This window comes from Anas acuta, chromosome 7 (genome assembly GCF_963932015.1).
Source record: "Anas acuta chromosome 7, bAnaAcu1.1, whole genome shotgun sequence".
Lineage (NCBI taxonomy): Eukaryota > Metazoa > Chordata > Aves > Anseriformes > Anatidae > Anas > Anas acuta.
The window spans coordinates 29,473,720-29,501,057 of record NC_088985.1 but is presented as its reverse complement, the minus strand read 5'-3'; the positions used below and the strand labels follow the sequence as shown (position 1 = coordinate 29,501,057).

Sequence of the window (27,338 nt, the reverse complement as noted above, 5' to 3'; positions counted from 1 at the left end):
CAGATGCGTTCGCAGAAATTGCTCTCACAATTGTAAGTTCAGACAAACTTTGAAAGAAATGATGGAATCTCAGGGTGGGCAACATCCAATGTCACTTTTTCATAGCATGTTTACCTTTGTTCAGGGACAGGCTATTGGTTTCTTTCAAACACAAGTAAATATTGAGTTCATGTATAAGGCTGCACAGATGCAGGTAGCTGTGTTTTAATGATTTTGGTTCTGGAGTCACCTTTCCTTAGGTGCTTTGTACCAGAAAGCTGTATTTGGGTGGGTTTTGTTGTGTTAGAAAAGAGACTGAATGATCCAGCAAGGAAGTGCAAAAGGTTGTTCAGGAAGTTGTTCTAACTCTATAGGTTTTCAGAGAGCTGATCACTTACTGAACTCAGCATTTTATTGAGAGACAAAGTGGTGGGATGTCAGATATTTACAGATAGTCAAGCTATGAAAGTCAAAGCATTGTAGAGCTTGTAACCTTCTTTCTTACTCAGTGTACTTGCTATCTAGTATTCCAGATATACTAGATATAATAGTATACGTATTATAGAGTATATAAATGTAATCTTTGTTGCCAGAAAAAGATATCTTCAAAGAACCCTCCTTATCTTCTCTCTTTAAATGGGAGCAAATAATCCAATTGAAGGATCCCAGTTGGATTTTATTATTATGGTATACAATTGTCTTTTTTCATTTGTCTAGATAAAGTGTTACCCTGGGAAACAGAGGTATCCCAATGGAGGGCAGCAAAAACAAGGATTAGGAATGAGTGAGAGAATTTTGGCTGTAGTTTCACATCAGCACAACAGACGCTAGAGACCCCAGTTTACTACTCAGTAGAGCCCACCAGTTGCTGCCTCCTGGCTGATAACTAGACCTCACAGCTACACTGCTGGTAGTAGACAAAGCTCTTAGCTGTCAAAGTATGCTAGCTGTCTCAGGGAGCAGTGACTAAGCAACTACATTCACTAAGCAACTTTTTGGAGATAGATAGTCTCAGGATGGTGTGGAAGCTGTTGCCAGGTGGAATTCTTTGCCTTTCCAAATGCCATTCCTGCCTTCTGCTGTAAAGGGTAACTGATGACATTGAGGTTAGTTAGATCCAGGTAGGCAGGATATTTTGCTGTTTACTGATCTGTGATGGTGGTTTATATTATAGGAAAGTGTAATTTCCAAGGACTTAGTCCTAACAGCATGTAGTTTAGAGCTTGCCTAACAAGTGTCAAGACAGGAGATGAATAAGGACCTCAGGACTTAGCTCTTTGCCTATAGACACATCAGAGAAATGATCAAGGTGTTTTTGTCTGATCCCCTCACTGTCTAGCAAAGATAATGTACAGCACCCATTTGAGCTAGCTGGTTGCTGCCCCCTTTTGTGTATAGGAGAAAAAAATACTGAAAAATGGATGATTAGAGTCAAGCAGTGACTATCATGCCACTGAAGGGGCCACTATCATACTGAAGCAGAAGTCAGAATTGTTGGTACTGAGAGTACTTTACTGGTTCTGACTTTTTATTGGGTCTGTCTCATTTTCCTTTCTGGATCAGGAGGTAGAGAAAGCCTTTAATGTGAGTAAAGAATCTTAAGTCTCCTCTTAGAAATGGGGTTAATGAGGAAGCCTGCACCAGATAAAATAATTAGTATTCCTGACTTGAACTCACCTCAGAAAATTATTTCAAAAGGGTTTCTTTTACGCCCAGTACAAACAGGTTATTACTTACTGCTTTGAGTCATACTAATTCACTTGTGGGGCCTTCCCTTGTAACTTGCATATGATACATTATTTAATTCCTGGTGGAATGAACAAATGCAAACAGTTTGGCTTTACGATCTGATATGTGCCTGGCAAATGAAAAACCTCAAAATGTTAATATGAATCAGGGAGTCTTTTTAAAAAACCTTAATAGCTGTGGATACAAAACTGATAGCTAACGATTTTCATTTTTAACAGCATCGCTATAAATCAGACTTGAACTTCATGAAAGGAGTTGGTTGGATGGCTCTGAGATCTCCGCAGATAGAAAGTGTAAAGAAGGCTGGAGAGCTCATCAGTGAGGTAACTGATAAATCTTTCATGGGATAGCACGTCTGTAGGAATTGTTTACCATCAAGGCTCCTCGTTACATGACACTTACGAATGTAGCTTATCATTTCCTTTTGATGTGGGAGCCTGTTTATACAAGGTGTAAGTTACCAAGAAGCAGTACGGGAGATGCAAGTCCACTGTGTGACACCTGCTGAATATTTTCCATTCTGAATGAAACACAAGAGTATAAACAAAACATGTAGCAATAAATAAATGCAGTAAATTCTATTATGAAATTCTAAGCAGGTGCTTATGGAAATGTTATAGAAAGGTACAGCATTGACAGTCATGCTGAGGGGGCACTAGCCTGCTCAGTGTTATGTATTAATGGAGAAGAATTATGAGCTGTCAAAAGTGTAGTGTTCAAAAGATTTTGCATGTGAATATACAGTGCAAAGTCCTTCTTACAAAACAACAACAACAAAGTTTGGTGCCTGGACGTTACAGCAACGAGACAGTGGCATCCTTTATAATTAGCTGAAAGAGCAACTGAGACTAAAGCAGAAGGGTATGTTTTTATTACTATGGCTTCAGGAAGGTGATATTTGTATCATATTTGCCCTAGTTATCACACACCCAGAATCATGATATATCAGTGTCTAACAGAAACATCCTGTGCTTTTTGTTGTTGTTTGGTTTTGTTGCCTCCTCCAGACAAAGTACCGTCAGAAGCCAGAAAGTCTGAAGTTCACTTCTGTAGTTGACTCTCCAGATTTGATTCATGCTAAAAATAGCTACCTCCAGTGCAGTGATGTAAGTTTCATTTTATTATAAAGGATCATAACTTCCATTGTGCTATAATGTATTATAGAGTTGACCTCAATTCCAGTATCAGTTAAATTCAATGACTTTTGACTCCTTAGAGGCTGTACAAGGCTGGAGACTCTGAAGCCATGCACAAGTATACCCTGCCTCCTGATCATCCAGACTTTATCCGAGCCCGACAGAATGCACTTCACATCAGTGATGTAAGTAATAGAGGCTTTTACTTTGAGGAATTGACTTGGTAATGGTCATTAAAGAAAACAAATTTGCTTGGGAATGAAAAACTTTCATGAATATGTAGAAGCCGGGTTCTTTGAGCCTGACATGAACTCAAAAAGCCATAGCTTGTGGACAGCTTACCCCAGGCAGAGGCACTCAATTTATCCCTAATATACCAGTCTGTAATTAAACTGTTGCCATCATTAGCTGCAGGGTCAGATTCACCTTAGTTTGAAAAAGGCTTTGAGTTTCTTGGTTAGTGGTAAGTCCTCTATAGGTAAAAGAAAGAAATAGGATTTACATTCTTTGAAGTGACAGAGGAAAAAAGTAACATGGCAAAGAGATGATTGCACACAAACAAAAGGTCAGCCCTAGACCTATTAACAAAGCACACAGTAAAGTTTGTATCAGTTCTACCCAGGCTGCCTTCTGATTCTTGCAGGACTGCTGACTTCCAAGTTTACCTTTGGACTAAGCACCACCTAGCACTAAATCCATCAATGAAACATAAAAATATCTTTTGAAATATGAAGTGGATTTTGTGCTGGTTTTCATATAGTCACAAACCCCAGAAAAGATGAATCAAAATCTTACAGAAAGAAAATCAATAAAATCAGAAAGGGACAGCCAGAAGTGTCTGCTAAGGTACAGCAGCTGGGCAGCAGGATGCACAGACTGGAGGCTGGTGTAAGGATGCTTCTAAGGGAGGAAGAACCAAATCTAGAGAAATTTTTCTCTTCAGGATGTAAATGTATTTCACATCCACAAAGTCACATTAAATATGTTAGAACTGGCTGTTATTCCAGATGAGTTAATGAAGCCACATGTGGCTGTGGAATAGAGACAGGGATCATTAGAAAAGCTTGAAATAACTGGCATTGAAATTATGATGCCATGAAACCCAAGACACTGCAAGTGGATGCATCAAAAGAGAGAATAAGGGCAATATCAATGCAATATTGATGTGACTGATGCATCACAGTTTCTAATAGAAATTAAATCAAATCAAAAACAACCACATTCAAGTACAAAAGGAAACCCTGGTGGCATTTTTCAGATGAGACATTTTATCATTATGGGGAATAGAAAAGAAGTTGAAGTGCTATAGAACTGGATCAAAACCTTGGAGATGGTACTGATGACTCTTGATACAAATAAGCCCAGTAGGATAAAACATTTATTATTGCAGTTATGGGACTACGTTTAAGACACTGCGGGGGGAAATGACTGTTTTGTTCTTTTCTTCTCAACACAGAAAGTGTATAAAACATCTTGGGAACAGACAAGGGCATCTGGCTATGATTTTAGGATTGACGCCATTCCGTTCCAGACAGCAAAGGCTTCAAGAGAGATTGCGAGTGATGTAAGAATTGTTCTGTTTTGTTCTGTTTCAAACACTTCCCAACCCTATTCCCATGCCACCCCCACCCTGTAAAAATGGTGAATTCTGATGTAAGAGAACATTATTCTGTTTTGCAAAAATGGGTGACCAGTGAAAACAAATGCCAGTTAAGTGCAAAGGTTTCCAGCTAAAGGCTCCCATAATAATGTCCAATACCAAGCTGCTCTTCATTTCAAGGAGCTGTACTTGGGGAGGAAGTGTATTATATTATAGGTAAATAAGCTAGATATCAGGTTAGGGATAGCAAACCCTGGGCTAGAATAAAGTGTGTCACCTTTGAGCAGAGAAGACATCATCAAGAAAGCTGAAGATGGAACAGCTTTATTGCTTATTGGGTTCACAGTAAGAAGACCTTTGGTTGCTTTTGAGAGGGTTACTGTGGGCTCCCTAAGCCATTCCACTCCCTTAAAAAATTAGCACAAAGGTCATTCTCCTAGAGTGTCATGTTAAATTAGCAGATACAGCTTGATATCAAACAAACCCTTGGTCACTGTGCACTACAAGAAGCATTGTGGATAGCTGGGGAGGATAAGTTGCTTCATAACAGAATTTGAAGGTGATATAAATATGAAAGTGAGAATTTTCCTTTACATCTCCTGCAGTACAAATACAGAGAAACCTTCTTGAGAGGCAGAGGCCAGCAGATTGGATTCCTCAGTGCAAATGATGATCCCAAAATCAGACATGTCCTCAGAGTGGGGAAACTCCAGAGTGACAACCAATACAGGAGTGGATATGCCCAAAACAGGGCGCAGTTCCACAGCCACCTTAACCAGCCTGGGTTCCTGCATGCTAAGAGAAGCCAGCAGCTCGCCAGCAATGTTAACTACAAGCAGCCCTTGCATGAATATACTTGTGATCCTGAGCAGCTAAATGTGAAGCATGCAAAGCAGGCCTATAAGCTGCAGAGCGATGTAAGTACAGCTGAGTGGCACTGTCGTGTCAGGTGCTAGGTGCTGGCTGTGGCAATGTGCTTCACAGAGCTTGTCTATCAAGAAAATAATTCTTAAAAGAACTATGCTTTGTTTGTGGAGAGCAAACACTTTGTTTATTATTGACCCTGTTGCTCTTTATATGCTCTCTCTTGAAAACCCAGGGCACGTGGTTTGGTTAATGTTAACCAAATTAAATACACATTAGTGTGTTTCATTCTCTTAGGTAAAATACAAGTCTGACTTGAACTGGCTCAGAGGCATTGGCTGGACTCCCCCAGGTTCTTACAAAGTTGAAATGGCAAGAAGAGCTGCTGAGCTGGCATATCTTCGGGACATGGCAATGCAAGCTGCTTCTGCTCAGTATGGACCTCAAGCTGTAAGTAAATCATTCTTCTCACAAACTGCAAGAGCTCTGCTCTGCAGAAGGCAGGCAGGCACACATCCTGTTTAATGCTTTTGGTTGCTCCCTGGACATTGCAGTTCTCGCAATTATTTAAACAGAATATATATACTTCCATCATCAAGCTTTGTGTACACCTCAGCTTGAAGCAACCTCTCAAGGGAATTCAGCTATGTCAGGGTTGAATAATTCCTTTAGGGATCAGGAAATGCCACAGGACAGGATTTTACTTACATTACAGGATGCGTTTCCCTTAACTTTGGGTGTTGGCAGATCTCAAAGTGTCCTGCTATATCCACAGAGAGCAAAATTGCAGTTGGAAAGGACTCCCTGTGCAACTCCCTTTCTCTTTTCCTAGTTTCGGCAAGACACATCCTTGTTACCCTGTAATCTCCACTGACAGCTGTATTGACAAGCTCACTGTAGATTCCTAAGAACATAAAGTGTACTGTGGGAAGCTTTTTGCTCCAGCTTCCTCCACCCCTGTCCATCCCAAGCTGCAAGAAATTACAAACTTGTTTTTTCCCCAGGTTTTCCTTCTCCCTCACCTCCATAGCATGGCTCCCAGCCTGCAATTTCCCAGCATAATAGAACAAAAGTCCATACAGGGATCTTGTAACCCCTGCAGTTAGGAAGCATTAAGTTACAGTAAAAGAGAAGCTCTGCACTTTAAATACTTGTTTCATTTAAGTTTTAACTTTGGCAACAAGTCAAACAATAAGCCAACACAAAAGAAACAGGACATACCCATGACTTACATTCCCATCTGAAAAGCTACTCAGGAAATAAATTATAACTATGGTTGAGCAATGCAGGCAGTGGGGACTGCAGGCAGTGTCATCTTAAGCCCTATGTGTGGTAATGATCTGATGGTCCCAGGAAAATCTACAGGTGTGCAATTCACTTGGAACTTGCTAGGTTGCTCGCTATTTAAGGCTCAATTTAGAAGTTAGGCCTTGAGCAAGTTCTGTCCTTGGATATGTGTGTCATTTAACTTACATGAATGGGTCAGGTATGCGCTTTTCCATGGCAGAGATGTCCTCAGTTCAGAGCAGTAATTCAGATTTTGTCCAGTTGTTTCTGGTAATTTTTAATTTGTAAATATATTTACAGAATAATAGTTAAAGCTTTCTCCTGTCTATTGGCTGTTCTCACAATTTAGTTGTCTGATCTTATTACAGGACCAATTGGGGGCAGAAGGATCTCAGCAGGTCACAGTCAATCCTGATGCTTCAGAAATTCTGCAAGTCAAGAGAAGGAAAATGCAGCTGTACAAGTAAACAGAAACATGACACGATACAAATAGATTTTCATCTTATCCTGCAAATCTTGTAGCTTTTCCATTTTTTCTGGAAAGCACAATAGATGGCATCTAAGATTTTTTTGTTGTTGTTTTAAAAAGCAAGCTAGACATTGCAATTTATAATTGATCTTTCTAATTTTTGCATGGATACTTTGTGATTTATCATTGTATGAATTACAGAGGCTGATATTTATTTAAAGCTGTAAATGAAATTAATACTAGATGACTGGCAGGCTCAGCTTTGTACTACAGATGAATGAACCGGATTGGTAGAATATAAAATCATTTGTATTGGAACCAGATTTGTCAGACTTATTCATACTTCTAACCTTTGGAGTTTTTCACATTACTGGATTGTTGGCACCATTGACCTAAGAGAATACAAAAGCATGATTTTGGTGGCTTAACAGATGAACAAGACAAGGGCCAGTGGAAGCAAAGTTATTGACTAACCAATGGCCTGTCATTTAGCAAACAGAGAATTTGTTCTTGAGCAACAGGATGTATTCGGATCACTTCAGTTATTCAATCTATTTCAAATCTTTCAAAACAAAATATCAAGATTAGCTCATTAGAAACTAGGAAAGGTTGCTATAGATAGATTAGGTAGCTGCTTAGAGAAGGTTGTAAACCCTGGAATTCAGATGAGAGAGATTACTATTTAAAGGAATTGAATCTTTGCTTGCAGATCTCTACTTTTTATATCCTGATTTAATACCAATCCCATTTTCCAAATTTCTGTATATGGTTACAGAATCATTGGACAAAAAATGTATAATTCTACTCGTAAAACTTGCAAAAAAAATCAATAATTATCCAATAGATACATTTTTTTTCAACAGGATTTAATACCTTTTGCCATTCCTACTGAAATGATCTTGACTCTGACCGAATTTTGGATTTAATCCAACTGAGAAATGTTGGCACTTGAGTATAAACTCCTGGCTTGTTTTTTAATCCACACTGATCACCCCAGCTCACAATGCCATACACATAGTAGGAGCCGTTTTCTACACAAGTTAGAGGGCCTCCAGAGTCTCCCTAATAAGAAAAAGCATACAAAATTAGTTCAAAATGTGAAGCAAAACATTGACCAATATAAGAATTCCCTTCTCTCATCAAAAGACCTTGAAACTGGAATGATGTATCAGCAGGTGCTGCTCAGTTCCTGAGTAGGCTTGCAGTTCTAGATCCAGGTAATACAACACTAGACTTTTTTGGATGTAAATTTCTGTTTAAGTCTGTGACATCTATCTGACAAAGTCAAATGAAATTTCCCAGGCATGAAAGTACCAGGCATTCAGAATTTGAACCCAGAAAGACAAAGATGTGATACTTAGCATAAAAGAACACACTTGATCTTCCCCACACCATCATCCCTTTACCATTGATCCCCTCAGATAACAATAACAAAAATAATTATTCTGAGCTGGTTGGCAGTTTTCAGTTTTTGTTTTCAGTGATTTCTGTTGCTAAGTATCCTTGCAGTGCTTGTTTTCACCCCAGGAGCCATTGTCCAATCTCCTCCCCAGATTTACAACAGTATAAATATGAACTGGCTTCATGTTTGCCCTAGCTGACTTGCCCTGTAAGTATTAGCTCTGATAGTGAAGATCAGATTAGAACTGTTCCTCATGGTAGTGGCTGTAATAGAATTGAGAGAAAAAAAAGGCAAATTTTCAAGTTATTAAGACAAAATGCCTCAGAAGCCAAACTTCCCAGGCTAGTCTCTAGATCCCATAGATCTGCCTGTGGCTGACAGTGAAGACATTAGCTCTAGGGGCATATGTCTCAGACTGTACTGAAGAAAGATGATGGCTGTTGAAATAATACACTTGATGGGAGAAACAGATACATATTCAGTACCCTGCCAAAGCTATTACTCTGCACAGCCTGACTATTTACACGAAAAATTAGTGTTCAAATACAGAAAAAGCAACAGACCTGACAAGAATCAGCTCTGGGTCTCCGAAGATTTCCTGCACAAAACATGCTTTCATCCAGTACCTGATCATATGCGCTAGGCGCATTGCATTGCTTCTGTGAAATCAGCTTGACGTTGGCATCTAGCAGCTGATGGGATATATCATCTGCAGGATGTACACCAAAAAAAAAGAGTCACCTTCCTCCCAGTCCTGTTACATGTTGACTTTGTTCAAAATACGAGCTTGCTTGCCATTTCTATGGGAAAGGGTAAGAGCAGGGAGGGGTGCATGGTCTAGAAAAGAAGCATGTCTGCATTGATAAGGGTTAGAGTTTAAGCCTGGAGGCTTCACTCAGGACACTGAGCTGTTGCCTGAACAAAAGCAAAGTCAGGTATTCAGCATTTGGCTCAGATCAGCTCTACACCTGTCAGAAGTATCCTGCTTTTCAAAGGTGCTGGTGGTCTGCAGCTCCCACTGGTCCCAGCGGGACTTCGAGCTGCTCAGCACTTCTCAGACTAGTGCCATTAGATGTTGTAACACATAGGCTAATGAAACAGATGAAAACTGAAAGTCATGCAATATTTAAAGGCAATGATTAATTACAGGGAATCTAAAGACATAACTTGACATCTAAAGGCAATAGCCAAAGTTTCAAAGCACTACATCTGTAGATAATTAAAGGTGGTTTATAAGTTTGGTTCTGCCTGAGATTCAGGAAATATTCTATTTCTGCAGTGATTTCCTGAAATGCTAATAATAGCTCTGCTCAAAGAAGGAGCCATCTAGTTTGAGCACATACAGGATACTTGATATTCTTTGTAGGGAAAAAATAATAATAAAATTCCCCCTTCACTTTTTAAGAGAGACTTTTTATTTGGAACTTTTAAAAAATGTCCATTAAATTCTGTTGGTGCATTCTGATCAAATGTATGTGCTTGTCTCTTGTGGACTTCAATGAGAGTTACATCAGAAGGGAGAATTTGGTCCTGTGTATCATATCAGGCTGTATCAGTCACAAAGCACTAGGACACCTACTGCAGCCTCAGTGACACATCTTCCTTCTGCTGCTTTACAGCAACACATCAATCAGAACATGAGAAAATGCATTTTTCAGAAAATTGGCATTATCTTTTATTTAAGCATAGTAATTTCTCCCCTCAGGATTTACTATGGGCAAGAAAGGTTTTGGATAGAGCTGGTTCAACTTGAAAAGCCTTAGTGGTTTTTTTTTATATTATTTTCCAGCACATCTGAAGATCCAGATGCTGCTTCTAAAAAGCTTTATCTGACCCAATGGGCTGGAAAACCATGTGAAAGTTCCAGCCTGTCTTAGTCTTGTCTTGAAACTCGCAAAGTGTACAATAGTCTCTCTCAATACCTTCATACTTCTATAGCTGGCTCCAGATGAAACCATGCTATGGTGTCTCAGGTGGCAAACAAAAAAAACAAACCAAGGCAAACAAAAATAAAAGGGTGAGGGAGATTTTTTTCAGAACTCTCTGAAAAAACTCAGCCGGCCCTCACAGGCTCACGTACCTGTCTCCGTTGCGCCCCATCCTGAAATGAAGCAGTCAGTCCCAACGGGAAAGTAGAAGTTAGGCAGACACACAGTTTTCACATACTTTGATTCCACGGCACAGTGACCATCAACTGGCTTCAACTTCAGTAATGCTGGAGACAAGATAAAAGTATTTGTAACTTGTATTTTGATTTTAATCCTTAGCTATCGTTATCAGTCTGTGCCACAACCCCATGGCATAGGGGCTTGTGCTGACATACAGTTCATGCTATGTGCTGGATCTGTCCTTATTTTTTTTAGTCCCCACACACGGGGGTTTCTCCCTGCCGAACACAATTCACATCCCAAAGTTTCACATGGGTATAATTCATAATTTGACCTAATAATTTACAAAATACATTCTAGGAGTGGAATTTTATACTGACTTCAGTTGTAGAGAGGCACTTCAGGCAACTGATTTTAGAGTTGAGACATATTTAATAAAAGGGTCTTACCAATATCGTTGTATGGGACATCGCCCTTCTCTCTGTATTTGTGATGTACGATGATCTTCTCCACATCAAATATTTGCTCTTGATGTTCCCTCTTCCTGAGGTTTTGCTTTCCAAGGGCCACTTGGTGTTTTTCTGCTAGCTCTCTGCAAAAAAGAGTAAAGTAAATAACATAAGCTATTGTGGTGGTGCAGACGTTACAGACCTTATATATCAATCAGTGGTGAAAACCTGAAGCTGTAGTATCTGGAAGTCAAGACATTGCTTCCTGTCGTAGAGCATGACCAGAAGATTAAGATTGTTATAACGGGACTTGGTCAAGAGAATTCTAGCGTTGGATAATACATGTGCTCTTAACTTGTTGCAGTCATTAAATAAAATGAGCTAAAGCTGCATGAACATGCTTTTTAATTTTTATTATTGTTTTTTAATTTAATATTTTTCTTCTTTTTATTTTGGGTCAGACTAGCAGTGTACAAATAGTCTATTTCCATGGCTGTGATGTTGAGTAGTAGCTCAGAGCCATGGGATTACAATCCTTTGCCATTGTCTAAGCATATTTAAAATCATCTGTGCTGGAATGATCTCTGGAGTGTAATTTACCAGTTTCCAAGGCTAGTGGCTTCCAACCTCTTAAAAAAAAATGCTCAAGGAAATGTCATTTTCTGAGCTAGCTGACACATAAACAATTGGAAGGACAAAGCACGTTTGTGTTCTTCTGGAGATCTTAACTATGATGCCATTTGTGATGTTGATCACGGTATCCCAATATTCCCTGAGGTTTTCATGGATCCCTTCTTTCAAATATTGTAAAACCTTTTCATAATCCTCCTGTTTTCCTCTCGTACACTTATTTTGGCTCATTTTAGATGAGTGAGGTGTAAGTTTAATTTGTAATTCCAGTAAATACCATTTTTTCATATATATTTATATATATTTCATGTGCATGTTCTTTCTTTTTGTATATTTTCCTTTCAGCTTGATTCCCAGAAATAATTTGGATTGTAAATCATTGGAATTACAAGCTGTCTATAACTGCCATCCTATTTTTTTTTTAATATGTTTATCTACCCTAGGCATAGGACAAGCACCTACGTAAGGCAGTGTCCAGCAGTAAGAACCCAGCATGATTTAATTAGCACTCCACCACAGATATGTATGCTGCCTCTTGAAGTCTTTCTCTGCAGAGACACCATCCAGGGATGTTTGCCAGCTGTAGTCTTAACTCCAGCATAGATCCTCTTGAGTGCCCTCTGACCTTCTGGTTGTCCACATGTTTTGAATACTGAATTTGTTTCGCTTGGGTCTTCTAGGCTGTCTGTGGTCCATTGGCTCTCCTGAGCTGTGTTGGAAGAGGCAGAAGATGGGTAATCCAGAGATAATATCACACAGGAGGAGTTAAGCAACGGGTGGTGACCTGCTCATCCAGACACCTACACACTGCCAAACAACTCACTTCTAATTCGTTACTCTACCTGTTCCTGAGCAGGGTGAAATGTCACAGAAGTCCCACTCCACTTTGTTATTTCTTCTGATGTAGCACCAGGGTTTTTCATCCTCATCAGGATTCCTGAAGGGAACAGCTGAGCATCAGCCAGAGTGGGGAAATCTCCACAAAACTGTGCAAAGGAGCTAAGGATGCTTAAGGGAGTAGCCTCACGCTCCCGTAAGAGAGCCAGGCTTTGAGAGCTACTCTTTCATAAGATTTGACAAAGAAGATACTTAAGAAAAAAGAGTGCCGCTTCTGCCATTTTACTGTCCCCTTATCTATCTTAATCCTATAAAAAACAAGGGAAATTGAGAGCTGCTTCTGGAAGCCTCACTTCAGTGCAGTGACAGGGAATGCAGCCCTAACATCCTCATGTTTTATAAACAGGCACTATCTAGAAATATGCGAGATTTTAACACCCTCAGTTTGCCAAATTCCTGGGAGCAGTTTGTACTCAGGGATCCCTTTGACACTGGCCTCTACAGCTGCTTCTTCAAAATATTACCTGCAGAAGTTATGTTCTCCGATGCCGTAAGAGTCAGCACCCTCCATAAATGCATTAATAGGGTAGTCCAAGAGCAAATGGGAATTCCAGTGCAGGCAGGTCTTGCCATTCTCGGCTTGGTTCACTCTTCCTCTGTACCCAAGGGAGTCCTCTTCATAACAGTCATCCAACCCTGTAAGAAGACAAAGTTGATATGAAAAAGTCTTTATAAAAAGTTGTTCCTTGCCTGAAGTGGCTCCTCTTTCTTCCCTTCCTTGCTTTACGTTAACTTGATGGGGGATTAGAAGGACCCACTGAGTCACATAGTGATACCTCTTGTTCTAGACAGGCCAGAAACAAGAGTTATGTCCCAACATCGGTCCAGCTTGAAGCTTGACTGGCTTCAAACACCTGAAACCTTGTTGCATGGCAAGGACCACCCAACCATATATCAGCAGCTGTCCTCAGCCTGGGGAGGCACAGGCAACTGGCTGTGAACCTTTCCTACCTCATCTTTCTGGTGTTTAAGGAAAACCCGATGTTCCTTCCCCACGGGTCACATAGAAGCCTTGGAGAGCATGTGCTCACTCATGCTCTACCAGTGAGAGCCTGCTAAAGCACAGCTCAGAAAACATCAGTATGGGAATAGCTTTGATCCCCTTGGCTGATGGAGGCCGCAGAGCTCAGCCTGTTCCCCTGACACCTTCCTCAAGGAGGCTGGTGGTCAGGCTCTTGGTGAGGAAGGCCTTGGTCAGCTTGGCTGCAGGGTGAAGGTGGCCCATGGAGGGTTAGCTCCAGCCTCCCCGGGGACCGTGACGTACCGATCTCACAGAACCTCCCTCTGAATGGCTCCGGGCACTTGCAGGTGAACTTTGATCTGATTTTGTGCCTTATGCAGGTCCCTCCGTTCTTGCATGGGTTTGGCCTGCATTGTGAAGATGCTGTCAAGGTGGAAAACAGAGAACGCCTTGTGACTCTTCCGGATGCTCCACAGGCACTCACACACCTCCATGAAAATCCAGGAAAGCCCCTGTTTAGCCTCAAATCGAAGTTCTTATCAGCTCTTGCAAAATGTCTACCACCATGGGGCATTTTGCTAGTGACTGAACCACCATGCTGTACACATGGTGAGAACCATCCCATCCCCCTGCAGCCATCTCAGCCTGGGCAGGGCTGAAACGCCTCCCAGTCCCACCACCACCCACACAGCACCCCACAAAGTGGGAGCCCCTTCTGCTGGGGCTGTGCTCACCGCGGTGGCAGTCCGGTAACTTGTAGGGATGACTGCAGCTGCACTGAGAGTAAGGTGGGGTTAGCGTAACAAGGCAGTCTCCTCTGACGCAGCTGTTCTCCACACACATGTCCTTCACTGTGCGAAACAGATAAACACTTTGCTTCAACAGCATTTGTGCACACAGAGCTGTGCCCCTGCAGGGTGGTGGGAAGCCGTGCTTTCTCCTGACACCTCAGGAGCTGGTCACCCGGCTGTCACACCATACTACATAGCAGTGTGGATTGGGATTTTCCTTCTTGTTCAAGCACCTACAGCAAAAAAAGCTGCAAGACCAATGAGCAGCTCACCAGTGTCCACATTGGGTGGGAGGAGACAGAGGTGCACTTTCTGCACACCAGAAGATTGTTACTGATAACTGCTTTAGACAGACTTGGGTTTGGACCATGAGTTAACTGCAAGACATATTGACGTGACTGTAGCGGGCTTCTAAAACCCTCACCTCAGTGAACAGTGGGTTTATAAAGCTCTGGTGCTTGCTTCTATTGGCAGAGCCGTGGCAGTAACATCAGCTGTGAGAACAAGGAGCGTCAGCCAGCAAGGAGTGATTACCTTTCTCGCAGGTAGTCCCAGTGTATGGCTTGGGGCAGATGCAGCTGAAGCTGCTTCCTCTCTTCTCACATTGCCCGTTGTTCTTGCAGGGATCAGAGGAGCACGGGTCGTCTAGAGTAAGAATGGAGGGGTTTTAGTTTGCCTTTCAGCTTCTCTACCTCCTCACCTGTTTGTTCTCCCCCTGCACCCCCCTTTTTTAACGGGCACATTAAAATGGACAGGCTGGGCACAGCATCCAGTGTAACACACACCATGCTTATGCATTGGTTCAGCAGCCACAGGAGCAGCTACAAATTGCTGCAGAGCTTACTGTAAGCTCTAAGAGCTCGTGGCTTTGGGTCTGGAGCTCCCAAGCTCCCTTTACAAGCCTGTGGTGGAGCAGATTTGCCTCTGCAGCAGTGAGAGCAGAAGATGTGTTCAGGACCAGAGCTGGCCCTGGGCATCTGCCTCCGTGTACTTAGTGCAGTGGTATCTGGATCTGGCATTGCCCTGGCTGCAGCATGGCACTCGAGCTCCCCTGGAAAAGCTGTCCATTGCTGTTATGCTATGTAATGTTCCTAGGGTATAAATACCACTGTGCTGGAGCAGCCAGTGTTGGGGTGAGCAGGGCTAGCCTCGTGCCAGCTCTGCTTCCCTTGTACCAGGGGATGAGAAGGGACATTGCAGGCAGCCTTCTGCCTCTCCTCTTGCGTTCCCTGAGCAGTCCACAGGACCTTTTCCTTCTCTCCTGAAGTTTGGCAAAATAGAAATAGGAAAAAAAAAATAAAAGGAAGCCTGCTCTACATTTGGTTGCCAGCATAAATACAGAACATATATCCCATGAAAACAGCAATTACGTCTTGCAGTGTCTATAGACAAATAAGCCTGTGTTTTTTTGTAGTAGCAATCAGAAATGTTCTGCCTGATCAGAATCCATTCTGTGAAACCCAGAGATAAAACACAGGCTCCTTACAAGAGAAACACAAAGGAGAACACAGCAAACAATCCTCCCAACTCATCCCTTTGATGCAGGCGTTTCACCAGCAGGCTGGCAGCCGAGGCCTGCCGCACTCTGTGAGCGCAGGGCTGGGATTTCACCCATCCTCGCCCCCCTGCCCACCCCGGAGCACCTTGCTGGGTGTCGCTGTAGCCAAAGAACTCCTCGAACCAGTCGGGGTCCTCTGAGATCTGCGTCTGGTGGAAGAGGTCCTCCTCGGCCTGCGTGTTGTCGTCGTAGTACTCGTAGTCATCAGCAGCCTCGTCTGTGGGGAGGAGAAGGGAATGGACGCATGGAGGAGTTACAGCTGCTACAAGGCCACCTCTGTGTGTGGCTGTCCCCAGCCATGGCCTTGCCACCGCTGCTGGAGGTGCTGGCTCCTGCCAGGATGCTCAGGGTGTGGGGACACAGGAGCTTTGCCCTTTGGTGGTGGGGGGCCCTGCAGGCACGGATATGAGGCACGGGTGGCTGCCACCCGCAGTGGTCGAGGCCGTGTGAGCAGAAGAGGTTTCCTTTGTCTCACTGCTTTGATCCCCAGCACCTCAGCTGCTGGCAGGGGGAGAGCAGCAAGTCTCTGAGCCCACAGAGCCCCTCTGAGGATACAATGTCCCCGCGATACCATGGGACATGTGGCACAGAGCATCCCCCGGCGCTTCACCAGCCCGTGTTCGGGGCGGCTGAATTGCGTGGGCATGCAGAAGCCCCGCCGGCGTGTCGGAGACGAGCTATGGTAATGAGCACTGCTAAACTGCGAGCAGAGATTTTAAAAAGCTCTCCCCTAGGGCCGGACTGATGGCCCCACGGATAATGCTCTGCCTTGAACTGATTATCGACTACATTATCTTAGTTTTCTCTCCTCATTCATTCTCTTGCAGCCTTTATCTTTATTCTTTCTTTGCTTCTGAAAAAAAAAAATCCACTTTTGTACAATGGGTGTTTTATATTTCATATTAAAATAGAACCGTCTTTTTTTTCGTCTTTTTTTTTTTTTCCTTCCTACATGCCAACTCTCATTTCTCACCAAAAAAAAAAAAAAAAAAAGAGGAAAGTTTCACCTCATTTATTGCTATGTCAAGTCAAGACTCCTTTTCCTCAGCTCATTATTTCCACAGGAGCTAAGTCTCGACAGTGTGCAAGTGTTGCAGAAGTGTGTGCCGTGCTGAGGAACAGAAGGATCTCGCTGGAAGATAAGGACATTGTCTACGGTGAACAAAATTAAATTTAATGTGATGTAGTTAAGAAAGGAAAACAAAAAGAAGGTTTTGCCTGAAATGCAGCCTGCGAGCTCACTTTGTCTGAGGGGAGATTTTGCAGGCGGACTTGAGTTGGAGGGAATATTGTGAAGGAGCCTGATTTTGTTTCCCTGTTTATTTTCAAAATCTTAGCAGGGAGTGTTGGCTTTTGTTCCACAGGTGCTTTAAGGAACTATTCAGAGAGACAGGGTAGCCTTTTTTCTATAAAAGACATACCTGGTAAAAGTTGTGAAGGATGAACAGGGGAGTTACGGCTGCTCAGAGCACGCTGCAGACATGCCCAGCATGCTTTACAGGGGCAAGAGAGGACTTTGCTGAGCTGGTAGCTGAAAAAACAAGTGCTCCCAACAAGCACAAATAGTGAAGCTGTTTTAGAAACATCTACCAACTACTCAGTGTAAGGATGGTGTCAAGAAATGATGATAGTGTCACTTCATTTTGTTACATTAATGTCAGTCCTTAGTGGTGGATCAATCATTTATTAAGCACCAGAAAAGAAAGAACAGAAACCCCTGACTTGGGTACATCAAACTGAAAGATGCCTTCCTGTTTATCATTGCTTCAACACTAAATAACTATTTGGCTTCCACGTCTCTTACTTAAGAAGTGTTTCCATTCCATTTTTTTAAATTATTCATAACAAGCCATAGGTTTAGTAAAGCAAATATAACATTTTTATTTTTTTTTAATCTGAGCACATAATTAACGCAGCCTGATACTCTGGTTGATTTAAACATATTATTAAATCAGAGTGTTCATTCTTTATAAGTGCTGGAAAACCTTAACATGCTTAAAAAAGCAGTGATCTGACATTTGTCACTGAAATGTGACTATTACATGAAATTAAATTAGACATCCTGCATGCAAATTTTCAAAGAATAACTTTCCTCTGTGTAGTACAAAAAAAATCCCCCCATAATTGATAGGCAGAGATTGACTTTTAAAGCTTCAAATCAGCTTTGAGGTCTGGGTGATCTTTTAAACTGCTCAAGCTTTCATCTGCACTTTTTCACGTCGCCAAGAGCTGTCAATCAAGTAATGGATTTCTGATCAATATCCTCTTGTTCATTAGCTTACACGGACTCTCTCTTGCGGGGAGAACAGATATCCCAATGCCGGCAGTCACACTGTTTTCAAAACCTTGCCTGGATCAAGTCATGACTAATGTTCCGAGCGGAAAGTGATGCATTAGGATGCCATCGAGTGACCTGAATGGCAAGGTAACTTTGTTGGACTGCAGTTGTCGAGATGAGTGATGTGCAAAGTTAAAGCCTATTGCCAACACAGAAAGCGCCCGGCATTTATTCAAGCTCTCTGAACCTCCAGGGATAGACTGAAATCTGCCCTAATTTAAGGAGGATGAGTTTTCCTGCCACATCTCTAAATACTTTTTGTCTGCAGGTCTGTGAATAATGTAAAGTTATTTTTATGAGGCTGAAATCCTGATGGTATTTCAAAAAACAATAAGTCTCCCATTTACTCCTGCACAGACCTCTCGGTATTTCCTCCCTTCCACATGGGTTTTGGCTGGGAGCATCTGCAGCTTCAGAAAGAAATTGCAGAAAGGATAGGAGCAGCTAACAGCCAAGCCCTCACTCCTTCCAAACAATTTGGGGCTGTTACACAAGAGCAGTTTTGCAGCACTTACCCTTTGGAGGGCATTGTCTGCTGATGGCTGCTGAAGGAGTACGAGTACTTGCAGAAGCTAAGCACTGATCTGGGAAGGTGTTTGCCACACGCCTCCTATGAGGAGAGCAACACTGGTCTGGGGAAGGAACCAGTGCTGCATGGGGACAGGGCAGCTGGACTTGCAGGCTGGACCAAAATGCCAGCAGAATGAAGAGGCATGTAGTGGACAAGGAGTGCATAGTGAGAGGCACACTTTTTTTTTTTTTTTTGAAAAATAATTTAATAGTTTACTAGTAAATTAATTTACTCATAATTAGTTTAATAATTTATAAGATCAAATATAAGAGCCACTAAATTCAAGAAAAAAAATGAATGGGACTTACCCACAAGATTACTAAACTTAGCAATAAAACCACAATCCTCTCATAGATTAAACAGGCTGCAAAAGCAGGTACAAGTCCTCACAAGTTACCTACAGCCCCCACCCCCTAAGATTCATCACAGCATTTCTCTTACCCACATCATAACATTACATCACTTTCAATGATTTTTTTACTCACAGAAGCTATTGAATACTTTCTGAACCTGCTTGCATAAGTTCCAGAATAAGTCCCACAGTTAGTTGCGTGCAGCAAGGGAAAGCTATCCATCCTTTATCTGACCTCCAGTTTTCATGCACAGCTGGCACTGAGCTGCACCAGACTCTTCCCTTACCCTCCTGTGTGCTCTGCAGCCCAGCACCACGACCTCTGCTCTTTGACCCATGTGCTAGACCCAGCTCATCAGCAGGTCCCCAAACCTGCATCAAGCACATGAGGCCCATGGAGCAGCAGAGAACTCCTGGCTTTGAACAGCACAGCAAGCTGCCGGTGCCCTTTTGGTATCCCCCATTACCATTGCTGCAGCCCTGCTTTGTGCCCCATTGTACCAGGACCCGCTGCAGAGATGTTTTCTGCACCAACACAGAGCACGTGGGAAGGCCTGGAAGTGCTGACTGTGTCACTTGTCCAGAGCCCAACAGACCTTCTCAGGATCTCCAGCCTTATTTTAACCATTACAAAGCCATGCACGAAGTTAACAAAACTCAGTGCTAGGCACCAGCCAAGGATCTTGACAGACCAGGTTGCCAACAGTGAGGCCTGCATGCAGAGCTTCAGTGGAAGAAATCAAATCCACTTACCATTCAGCAAGTTGGCCAGGAGGAACCAGGAGGTCTGCAGGGGATAAAGAATGGCAGAGTCAGTTCCTGAAAACAAAAACCAGCCTGGAGCACAGTTACAGCACAACTTGTGGCAGATTTCTCTTTGCCCCAGTTCTGGACATCCAGATAAGCTCATTACCCATTCAGGGTCACCCAGGCTGCATTTTTAAGGTCTCTTTTCACAGATCATCAAAATGGCCCCAAAACCTATGCTGCTCCCAACAACCTGGGGGGAGCTCCAGCTTTTCTGACCATCTAGCACAATTTGCAGCATGCTTATGAAAAACTTGTCCCAAACAAGTTAATTGCCTTTATTTATTAAGTGGCCACACACTGAGCATTTACCTAATGGCACCACAGCCAGGTGCCAGAGTAAAGGGCCGTGAGATGCTGGGCAGGATGGAGCAGAGAGCAACCCAGATGTGGGGAGCCAGCCCTCCAAGCTGGAAGGTGATCAGCAGCCTTTGGACAGAGGAGAACATTTCTGGTGCTTCCTGCAAGGAAATGCCATGCGTTCACCCTCTGACACAGGGCTCCAGCCTTTCCTATTTGGCTTGTGATCAAGGGCAAACAACAAAAGGGAGCAGAAGGAGGAGGAAAACAACACTCAGCCTTTGAAGACTGAGTGAGGCGGAAAGGAAATGTACTGCTGCCACATCAGGACTCGTCCCCTCTTGCTGTAAGTCACAGCTGCAGATGGGCTACCTGGCTGTGACGAGAGCACATACTAACAGCGGGCGTGAAGGAGGAGATCTGGAGCTGCACTGCTTCATCCCACACGTGATTTGTCAGAAGAAAACACATTTCCAGACAATTTAATGTGTATAATGAAGACAGTATAGACACACAGTTATTACACACACCTATGTATTGCTACAGATGTAATCAATTATAAAAACACACTTCTTACTTGGGCATTGTATTAAGTATTCTGTACAGAAGAGAGGCACTCTCAGCTAACACCAGACGGTGGCTAGGAATGAATAAGCAGCCGTGAATAAGAAGCTGCCCCAATAACCCAGAACAGCCCCCACCTATGGCTGCCACCTGGAGCTCACACCTGAGTGTCCCCCTGCAGCTGGAGGCAGGGAGCTGCTCCCTGGGTGCCTGCACCTCAGTGCCCTTCTCAGCACTGCCCCTTCCTGCCCTGAGCTTAATGGTCTTGGAGAGAGTTTCAGGGCAGCAGCTTTTGTCTTCAAGGAGGTTGCTAAAATTTCCCTGCACACAGGGCAGCCATTTGCCCTGCATGGGAAGGGCAAAGAGTGCCAGCCCGAGCTGTGTGAGGTGTGGAGGTGATTGCATTGTGCTCTTCCGTGCCTCAGTTTCCCCCAGCTGCAGAGCACAGTTGGGAGTCTCCCGGTGTCCAAGGGAAAGACTGAAATACCAAGAACAGAAGAAATAAGGGAGCCTGAGCATGTCACTATACCAGTTGTCCTGGCTACCCTTCCAACCTTTCCCCCATGGGCAGAGCTACTCGTAAGACAGCAGGCTCCCTAAACCTCTTGCATTGACCTGGTGCCCTGGAAAATGTCCAGGTTTCCCTCAGTGCAGACAGTGCCCTGTGCTCTATGGTGGCTGAGCCCTAGATTTGGGTTCCCAGCTTTGGATGAAGGCCACTATCCACTGCCACAACACAAATGTTTGGAACAAATGTTCCTGGAGCACCCAACACAGAGAGTGCCACCTTACAAGTCCAGGAGATCAACCTGATCTTTATCACAAACCTGGTGTGCCATATTATCCCTTTGCCCTTCACGTGCCTGATATAGATTTGTAGGGGACAAAACCCCAGGCAGACCTGGCCTTCCGAGGTCCACCAGACCACACTGCTTCAGACTCATTTCCACCTCCACTAGCCAGCACAGGGCCAAATTCAATCTTTTGGCTCCCTGCATGAAGCTTTTCGTGGCATTTCGTGGCAGAAACTGGAGAAGCACCCATCTCCTTCCCTCCTGTGTGGGCTTGCCCCTTCCTGGGCATGGAAACGTCCCACTGGCATGTAGGACGTGGGATGGGGGACGTGGGATGAGGGAGGTGGGATGACGGGAGATGGGATGTGGGAGATGCGATAGGGGATGTGGGGTGTGATAAGGGGATGTGGGATGCTGCAGGAAGGGGGCCCAGGAGGGGCTGCAGGCAGGCAGGGCAGCACGGCGATGTGGCCGGGCCCTCAGCCCGCTGTGCCGTATTGCTCACGGCCAGCAGAGGAGGATCTTGTCCTTCCGACGAGGTGCAATACTGCGCCCAGCCGGGAGCAGGATGCAAACAAAAGGAGGAGAAGGAGGGAGGGGGAGAGAAAAGAAACGAGACTGTGGGGCTTGTTTCACCAAACAGTCTCCTTTCTGCAGCCCGACACTGATACTTTGTGCGTTCTCTCAAGAGGGAATAAAATCGCTGGATCCTGCTCGCGGCGGGTCCGCAGGGACGGGGGACGAAGCTGGAAGAACTGGCGGAGAGCAATTTTAAATTTTATGACTTTAGGCTCGTAAAAAAAAAAAAAAGAAAAAGAAACCCTGCAAAAACAAAATCCAGGAGAGACATTTTATGTGGGTACTGGCTCGTTGCTGAGTGTGGAGCCGATTTCATTTATAGGGCTCCTAAAAAAAAAAAGGTGGAAAAATGGCTGAAATTCAAAATTTAATTTCACCTGACTTTTGTTGTCATTATCATTGTCATAGTTAGGACTTCACTGAAGATTCATTTCTCCATAGAACCACCAAACTTTGCTAATTAGGCTTTGTGCAAAGGTTAAACACTGCAGACATAGGATACTCTCCATTTTTCTATTTCAATCCCTCAAGAAAGGAAGACTATTGAAATATAATAGATTTCAAACAGCAGTGCCAGAACCAGGAGCTTTCTTGGTCTGAGGACAGAATCCTGCAGCTCCAACTCTGACAAAAATGTCCAGTTAATCTCTGGCAATTCTTTCCGAATAAAGCTGGGAAGATTTGACCCTAAATTCAAGGGAAATTATTTACAGCTGCCAAGGGCATTCTGCAGTTGAACTGTTGATTGTGTCTCGGGTACATTTGCTACCCCTTATTACAATCAAAATGAATAATTAAAACACAAATGCAGGTGGAGAAACAGGCAGCACAAAGGCGACAACCCAGGGTTAGGCTGTGGATTTGCATGTGTGCAAACCAGAAGTAATTCCAGAGCAAATAACGTACTTATTTGAGCTGGTGTGGCAGACTAGCAGAGGGACAAAACCTGCCCCTGTACACGCACATAATTCCCAACAAAAGCTCGACAGGAGTTCGAAAATTCAGCTACCTTGCTATGAATTGGCCTGCATGCTTAATTGCACCGCTTCGTGGCAATTCTCCTGCAAGTTGCCACGGAGCGGCCTCCACAGGAGCAGCACAAACGTCGCCCCTCTCCCCTGCGCCGGCACGGCTCTGCAGCCGAGGAGGCGGTGGCACGGGGCTGCGCAGGAGGACGAGGACGGCTATTTGATCAACTTCCATCCACAACTGACATCCGGCACGAAGGAGCCACGAGGGCAGGCACAACTACTGCCTTTTCCTCGTGAACCCCTTGATCCTGCTGACAGCTCTCAGTGGGAACCTTTGTCTGGGCTGCTCGCCAAAGGAGGAGGGAATCGACGGTTCTGATGCTCTTACAATCGGCCAGATTTTTGCCTGCAACCATCTTGGATAGTGACAGTCTTTGAACTTCAAGGGAAAGTGGCTTTTCCAGCAATGACATTATATTTCTCAGCCAAGGCGATGGCTGAAGCATAATGAAAGCAGGGCACATTATCATCTGGAGCACACATGCAGCACATGTTGTATTTTTAGCCTGGGAAACCATTCCCTTAAAGGATTCCACCAAAACCTCTGAGCTCTTCACCTCTCTGCTAGCAAGCCTTCTCCTGCCTCCTGCTGAACTGCAGCGTTTGCCTCAGAGTAGGTGGCACGCTCCTTATTGACCTGTCCCGGGACACCCAGGGAAGTTCACATGCAATGTCTTTATTTCTCTGATTATTCGGTTGCGAACCTTTCCTGGGGCAGCACCTGACACAGTAACCACTGGGACCCAGCACAAGAGCAGCCGCACGGCCCTCGCAGGTGCTGCAGCAACCGGCCCGGTTCCCCACACAGGCGCGACCTGCTCCTGCTTTCCAAAAGATCAAAGTTTCCAAGTTAATCTTTGCACTGAGGGAGTGGGCTTGCTAGCAGCTGGCTGGTTTTAAACTTGCTCATTCGTGGACAAGGTGTGCGTGGGCTCCCCGGTGGAAAAGAGAGCCAGCATCGGATGCCAGAGCAAGGGGAAGCTCCAAGAGCTGTTCCAAGGGGGCTGCACGAGCCAGAAATGTCGCACTGACGCATGCGCCGTGTTATCAAACGCTTTGGCAGCCGGTGCCAGGATCGCAGGTTATGCTGCTAGACTTAAAGCTTATGCAAAGTCATTAAGTCCCTTTAGTTCCAGGGGATATCAACCTGCATGCTTCAGGGCATAAGCTGATTGCCTTGGGGGGCCAGGGAGGCGTGCGTCCCTCCCGGAGCATGCGGTGCACAATTAGCTGGGGGCGCTCCCAGGGCTTCCTCGCTTTTTGCTGCATCAGGAAAATTTAGGCGAGCGCTGCAGAAGGGCATTGCACCTGATGGGGTGCAAATGGAGAGGGGATTGTCAGCTCTCACTCCTCTCTGCAGTGATTTGGTCATGGTGCAAGGGGGCATAAGGCCCTCAATGGAGAGGTGCAGCGATGGGGAGAGGGTGAGGGGAGTAGAAATGGGAGTTTGCGACAGGGATGGATCCATGAGTGGGTAGAAGCAGCACCATAAGAAGATGTCAGAGAGACACTTGGGGTCTTTTCACCCTAAAATATGGTTTTCCAAGCACTGGAGACATAGAAAGAACTGTGCTGCTGATAACAGCTTCACATGAGTTGTGGGCCAGCTAAAAGATAGGCAGTGATAAAAATTTTCTTTGCAGTTATTAATGTATTAGCATTAATCTTAATCTTAACTTTAATCTTTCCCATTCTGTTACTATGTGCACTCAGTTATTGACCTGGACATGGCTGGTGACTTCAAAACCTCCATCACTACTAAGCAGGCATCAATTTTCCAAAGTTCCAAAATATTCAGTGAATGACCACTTCTGTCGCTCCAAGTCCTGCCCTTCTCAACAAAAACTGGGAAGACCTGTCACATCTCAAGGCAATCTTTTATACAGTCACATCATAAATGTTAAAGTAAAGGAGCAAGTTTTGCTTTTGCTTGCATTCGTGATGCATTTTCATGCGTCATGGAAATACTTTGGATTCATGGAGATGAAATCAGTTTCTCTTCAGAATATGAAAGACCAAATGGACATTGTCGCCTTACATCCCTCCTCCAAACCCTCTGGATCCATAAATATCCCAGCTCTTTTCTGTCCTATTTTAACCAACTTCATATGAGCTACTGTCTAAATCTGTATTTGACTTCTTCTATATGACACCAATAACACCTATTAATAGGAGTGTTACAATAGGAGTGTTACTTATAAAAACTCCTAAAACCATATTTGAATAAAAATGAGAATGGTGAAAAGAGATAATATGGGAAAGAAGGACAGAAACAGGAATGGGAGGAGGGTCCACAATTCGATCAATGTGCAAACTCTTTTACTTTTTCATTCAAAGTATTTTAGTGTAAATTCTTCTTTGGAACAAATCATTAAGGCAAAATGTCCTCTCAAAACATGTTTGTCATGCAATGGTCACGTCACAGAGACTCATTCCCCTCTTTTTTTTTTTTTTTTTTTTTTTTTTTCTGGGATTCATGCCAAGTGCTAAGCCAGAAAACCTTGTTATATTAATTATGAAGAAAAAACATGTTTTATTAAAAACTAGCCTGCTGAATATTCTGTCGTGCTGCTTTTCAGTGACAGCAGAATTGCTTTTGCATTTTAGCAATGTTAATGAATTTTCAGGACTGGGGGAGACATGCACTGCATTTTCCACAGCAATATGTAGACCAGAGTCAGAAAAGGCTTGTCAAAGCAAATGAATTAATCTAACACTTAGAGCTAGTCAGGAAAATCCGTGCAAGGCTTCATGTTGTCGAAGACTGCACCTACACCTGCCTTGCTGAGTGTGAATTAACAAACCAATTCATCGTGGGCTAGTTTATATCAGACTGGGTTCCCACAATATCTGAGGACTGACACTGAGCTGCTCTAGAACTGATCCTCCCATAAGCTGTCATGTGTCAGTGGATCAAGTACGACACATCCACGGCTGCCAGTGGATGGATAGTCCTGATGATACACTAATTAATAAAAACCCTAGCGTGTTGCAAAAATAACGGCTTATAAACTCACCAAGCTCTTCAAAAGGATTCATCAGCTATTAAAGCCCCTCGCTACATATTTTTCCCAAAGGACTCAATTTAAACAAGTCAACATCTAAAATTTTGAAATTAGTTTCAGTAAATACAAAATCATCGTACATAGGAATTGGCATTATAAAGTGGGAGTTTGAGGGTACCTGGAAGTCTTTCATGAGGAAATCTACTTGACTGCGGTGCTTGGAGAAACAAAAGAAATGTTGTGTTCTTTTTTTAAAGTAACTTGCAACTTTTCTTTGGTACAAGCCATTCTTTCGTTCTCCTCTAAAAATAAGCTGAAGAGACTGGGGGTAATACCTCCAGCGCTGCCCATGCAGGGCTCTGCCTTGCTTTGCCGGATGTTTTGTTTTTAACACACCTCCAGAGTTAAGAGCAATGACCACTCAGCCATCTGAAATGTATGGTTGGGATAAATTTTACCTTCAACCAAAGAGCTTCCAAAACCTCCCAGCCTGAGCACAGTCCAAGCCCGAGCTTTTCAACCTGTGAGCCCATCCTCACGGCAGCCGTGGTGGCTGCATTAGCGCATGAGGCACCGCACCACGAGCACCTGTGCTCAGCCCAGAACCATCCCCATGCCCTACCTGGAGACAAGGTAGGTGGGCAGTCCCTGCTCCTTACCCTCTCCAGCTGCCCAGGAAGGGTTCAGCAAGGTACAGGGCTGGCATGCAGCAAGAAATAAAAACATACTCACGCACAAATGTGTGTTCCCTAGGAGAAGGATCAGTGGAAGAACCTGAAGGGACAAAGCACCGTTAACCATCCTTGCGCTGCTCTATTTGTCCTGGAATTAGTTTTTTCTTGTTGCCTATGTTTTTTCAGATGAGGCACAATCATTTGAGGATGAGCTAATTCAGCACAAATAATTAACTGTGCTTCAAATATTGTTTAATGTTCAACAGATTGCCCTGATCAAATAAGTGCATCCTGTCCAGATAATCACCGCATTGGCTGCCGGTAAATGTTCCAAACCAGTAACTATCAAACCTGGAAACAGTATAAACTAATGGCAAAAGAAAGTATTTTGCTTGTATTAGAAATATTTTTATTTTGTTACTGTGATTTTAAATAGGTAGGAG

The 27,338-nt window shown here is 43.7% G+C and overlaps 2 protein-coding genes across 5 annotated transcripts in view; one reads left to right on the top strand and one right to left on the bottom strand.

The window, feature by feature from the left end:
• The window catches only part of NRAP (nebulin related anchoring protein), a 49,183-nt gene extending 41,781 nt beyond the window's left edge, over positions 1-7,402 (top strand). For 2 of the 3 annotated variants that reach the window (XM_068688611.1, XM_068688610.1), the window contains 7 exons: positions 1,947-2,051; positions 2,736-2,834; positions 2,945-3,049; positions 4,321-4,428; positions 5,070-5,381; positions 5,626-5,778; positions 6,984-7,402. In XM_068688611.1, the coding sequence (XP_068544712.1) occupies positions 1,947-2,051; positions 2,736-2,834; positions 2,945-3,049; positions 4,321-4,428; positions 5,070-5,381; positions 5,626-5,778; positions 6,984-7,082 (981 nt within the window). In that variant the 3' untranslated portion in view covers positions 7,083-7,402. The remainder of the gene's footprint in view (positions 1-1,946; positions 2,052-2,735; positions 2,835-2,944; positions 3,050-4,320; positions 4,429-5,069; positions 5,382-5,625; positions 5,779-6,983) is intronic. The other variant, XM_068688612.1, reaches the window with a different exon arrangement.
• On the bottom strand, positions 6,466-27,114 carry HABP2 (hyaluronan binding protein 2). 2 transcript variants are annotated; one of them, XR_011098343.1, is made up of 15 exons: positions 26,954-27,114; positions 19,895-19,928; positions 15,966-16,097; positions 14,857-14,967; positions 14,266-14,382; positions 13,835-13,954; positions 13,035-13,206; positions 12,516-12,610; positions 12,136-12,382; positions 11,044-11,186; positions 10,567-10,701; positions 9,050-9,195; positions 7,958-8,146; positions 7,435-7,476; positions 6,466-7,043 (listed from the first exon to the last, which is right to left on the bottom strand). XR_011098343.1 is itself a non-coding variant. In XM_068688613.1 (14 exons), the coding sequence occupies exons 1-13, from the start codon at positions 27,020-27,022 to the stop codon at positions 7,970-7,972; spliced, it is 1,698 nt and encodes a 565-aa protein (XP_068544714.1). In that variant the 5' UTR covers positions 27,023-27,114; the 3' UTR covers positions 6,466-7,043; positions 7,958-7,969. The 2 variants fall into 2 exon arrangements, 1 of the variants encoding a protein (XP_068544714.1); XM_068688613.1 differs by lacking the exon at positions 7,435-7,476.
• Positions 27,115-27,338: the final 224 nt, after the last annotated feature.

Coding starts and splice junctions, on each gene's coding strand:
- HABP2 (XM_068688613.1), bottom strand. CDS start 27,022: ATGGTTAACGGTGCTTTGTCCCTTCAGGTTCTTCCACTGATCCTTCTC. Junction 19,929..26,953: donor TAGGGAACACACATTTGTGC/GTGAGTATGTTT, acceptor TATCCCCTGCAG/ACCTCCTGGTTCCTCCTGGC. Junction 8,147..9,049: donor CCAGAGCTGATTCTTGTCAG/GTCTGTTGCTTT, acceptor TTTTCTTATTAG/GGAGACTCTGGAGGCCCTCT.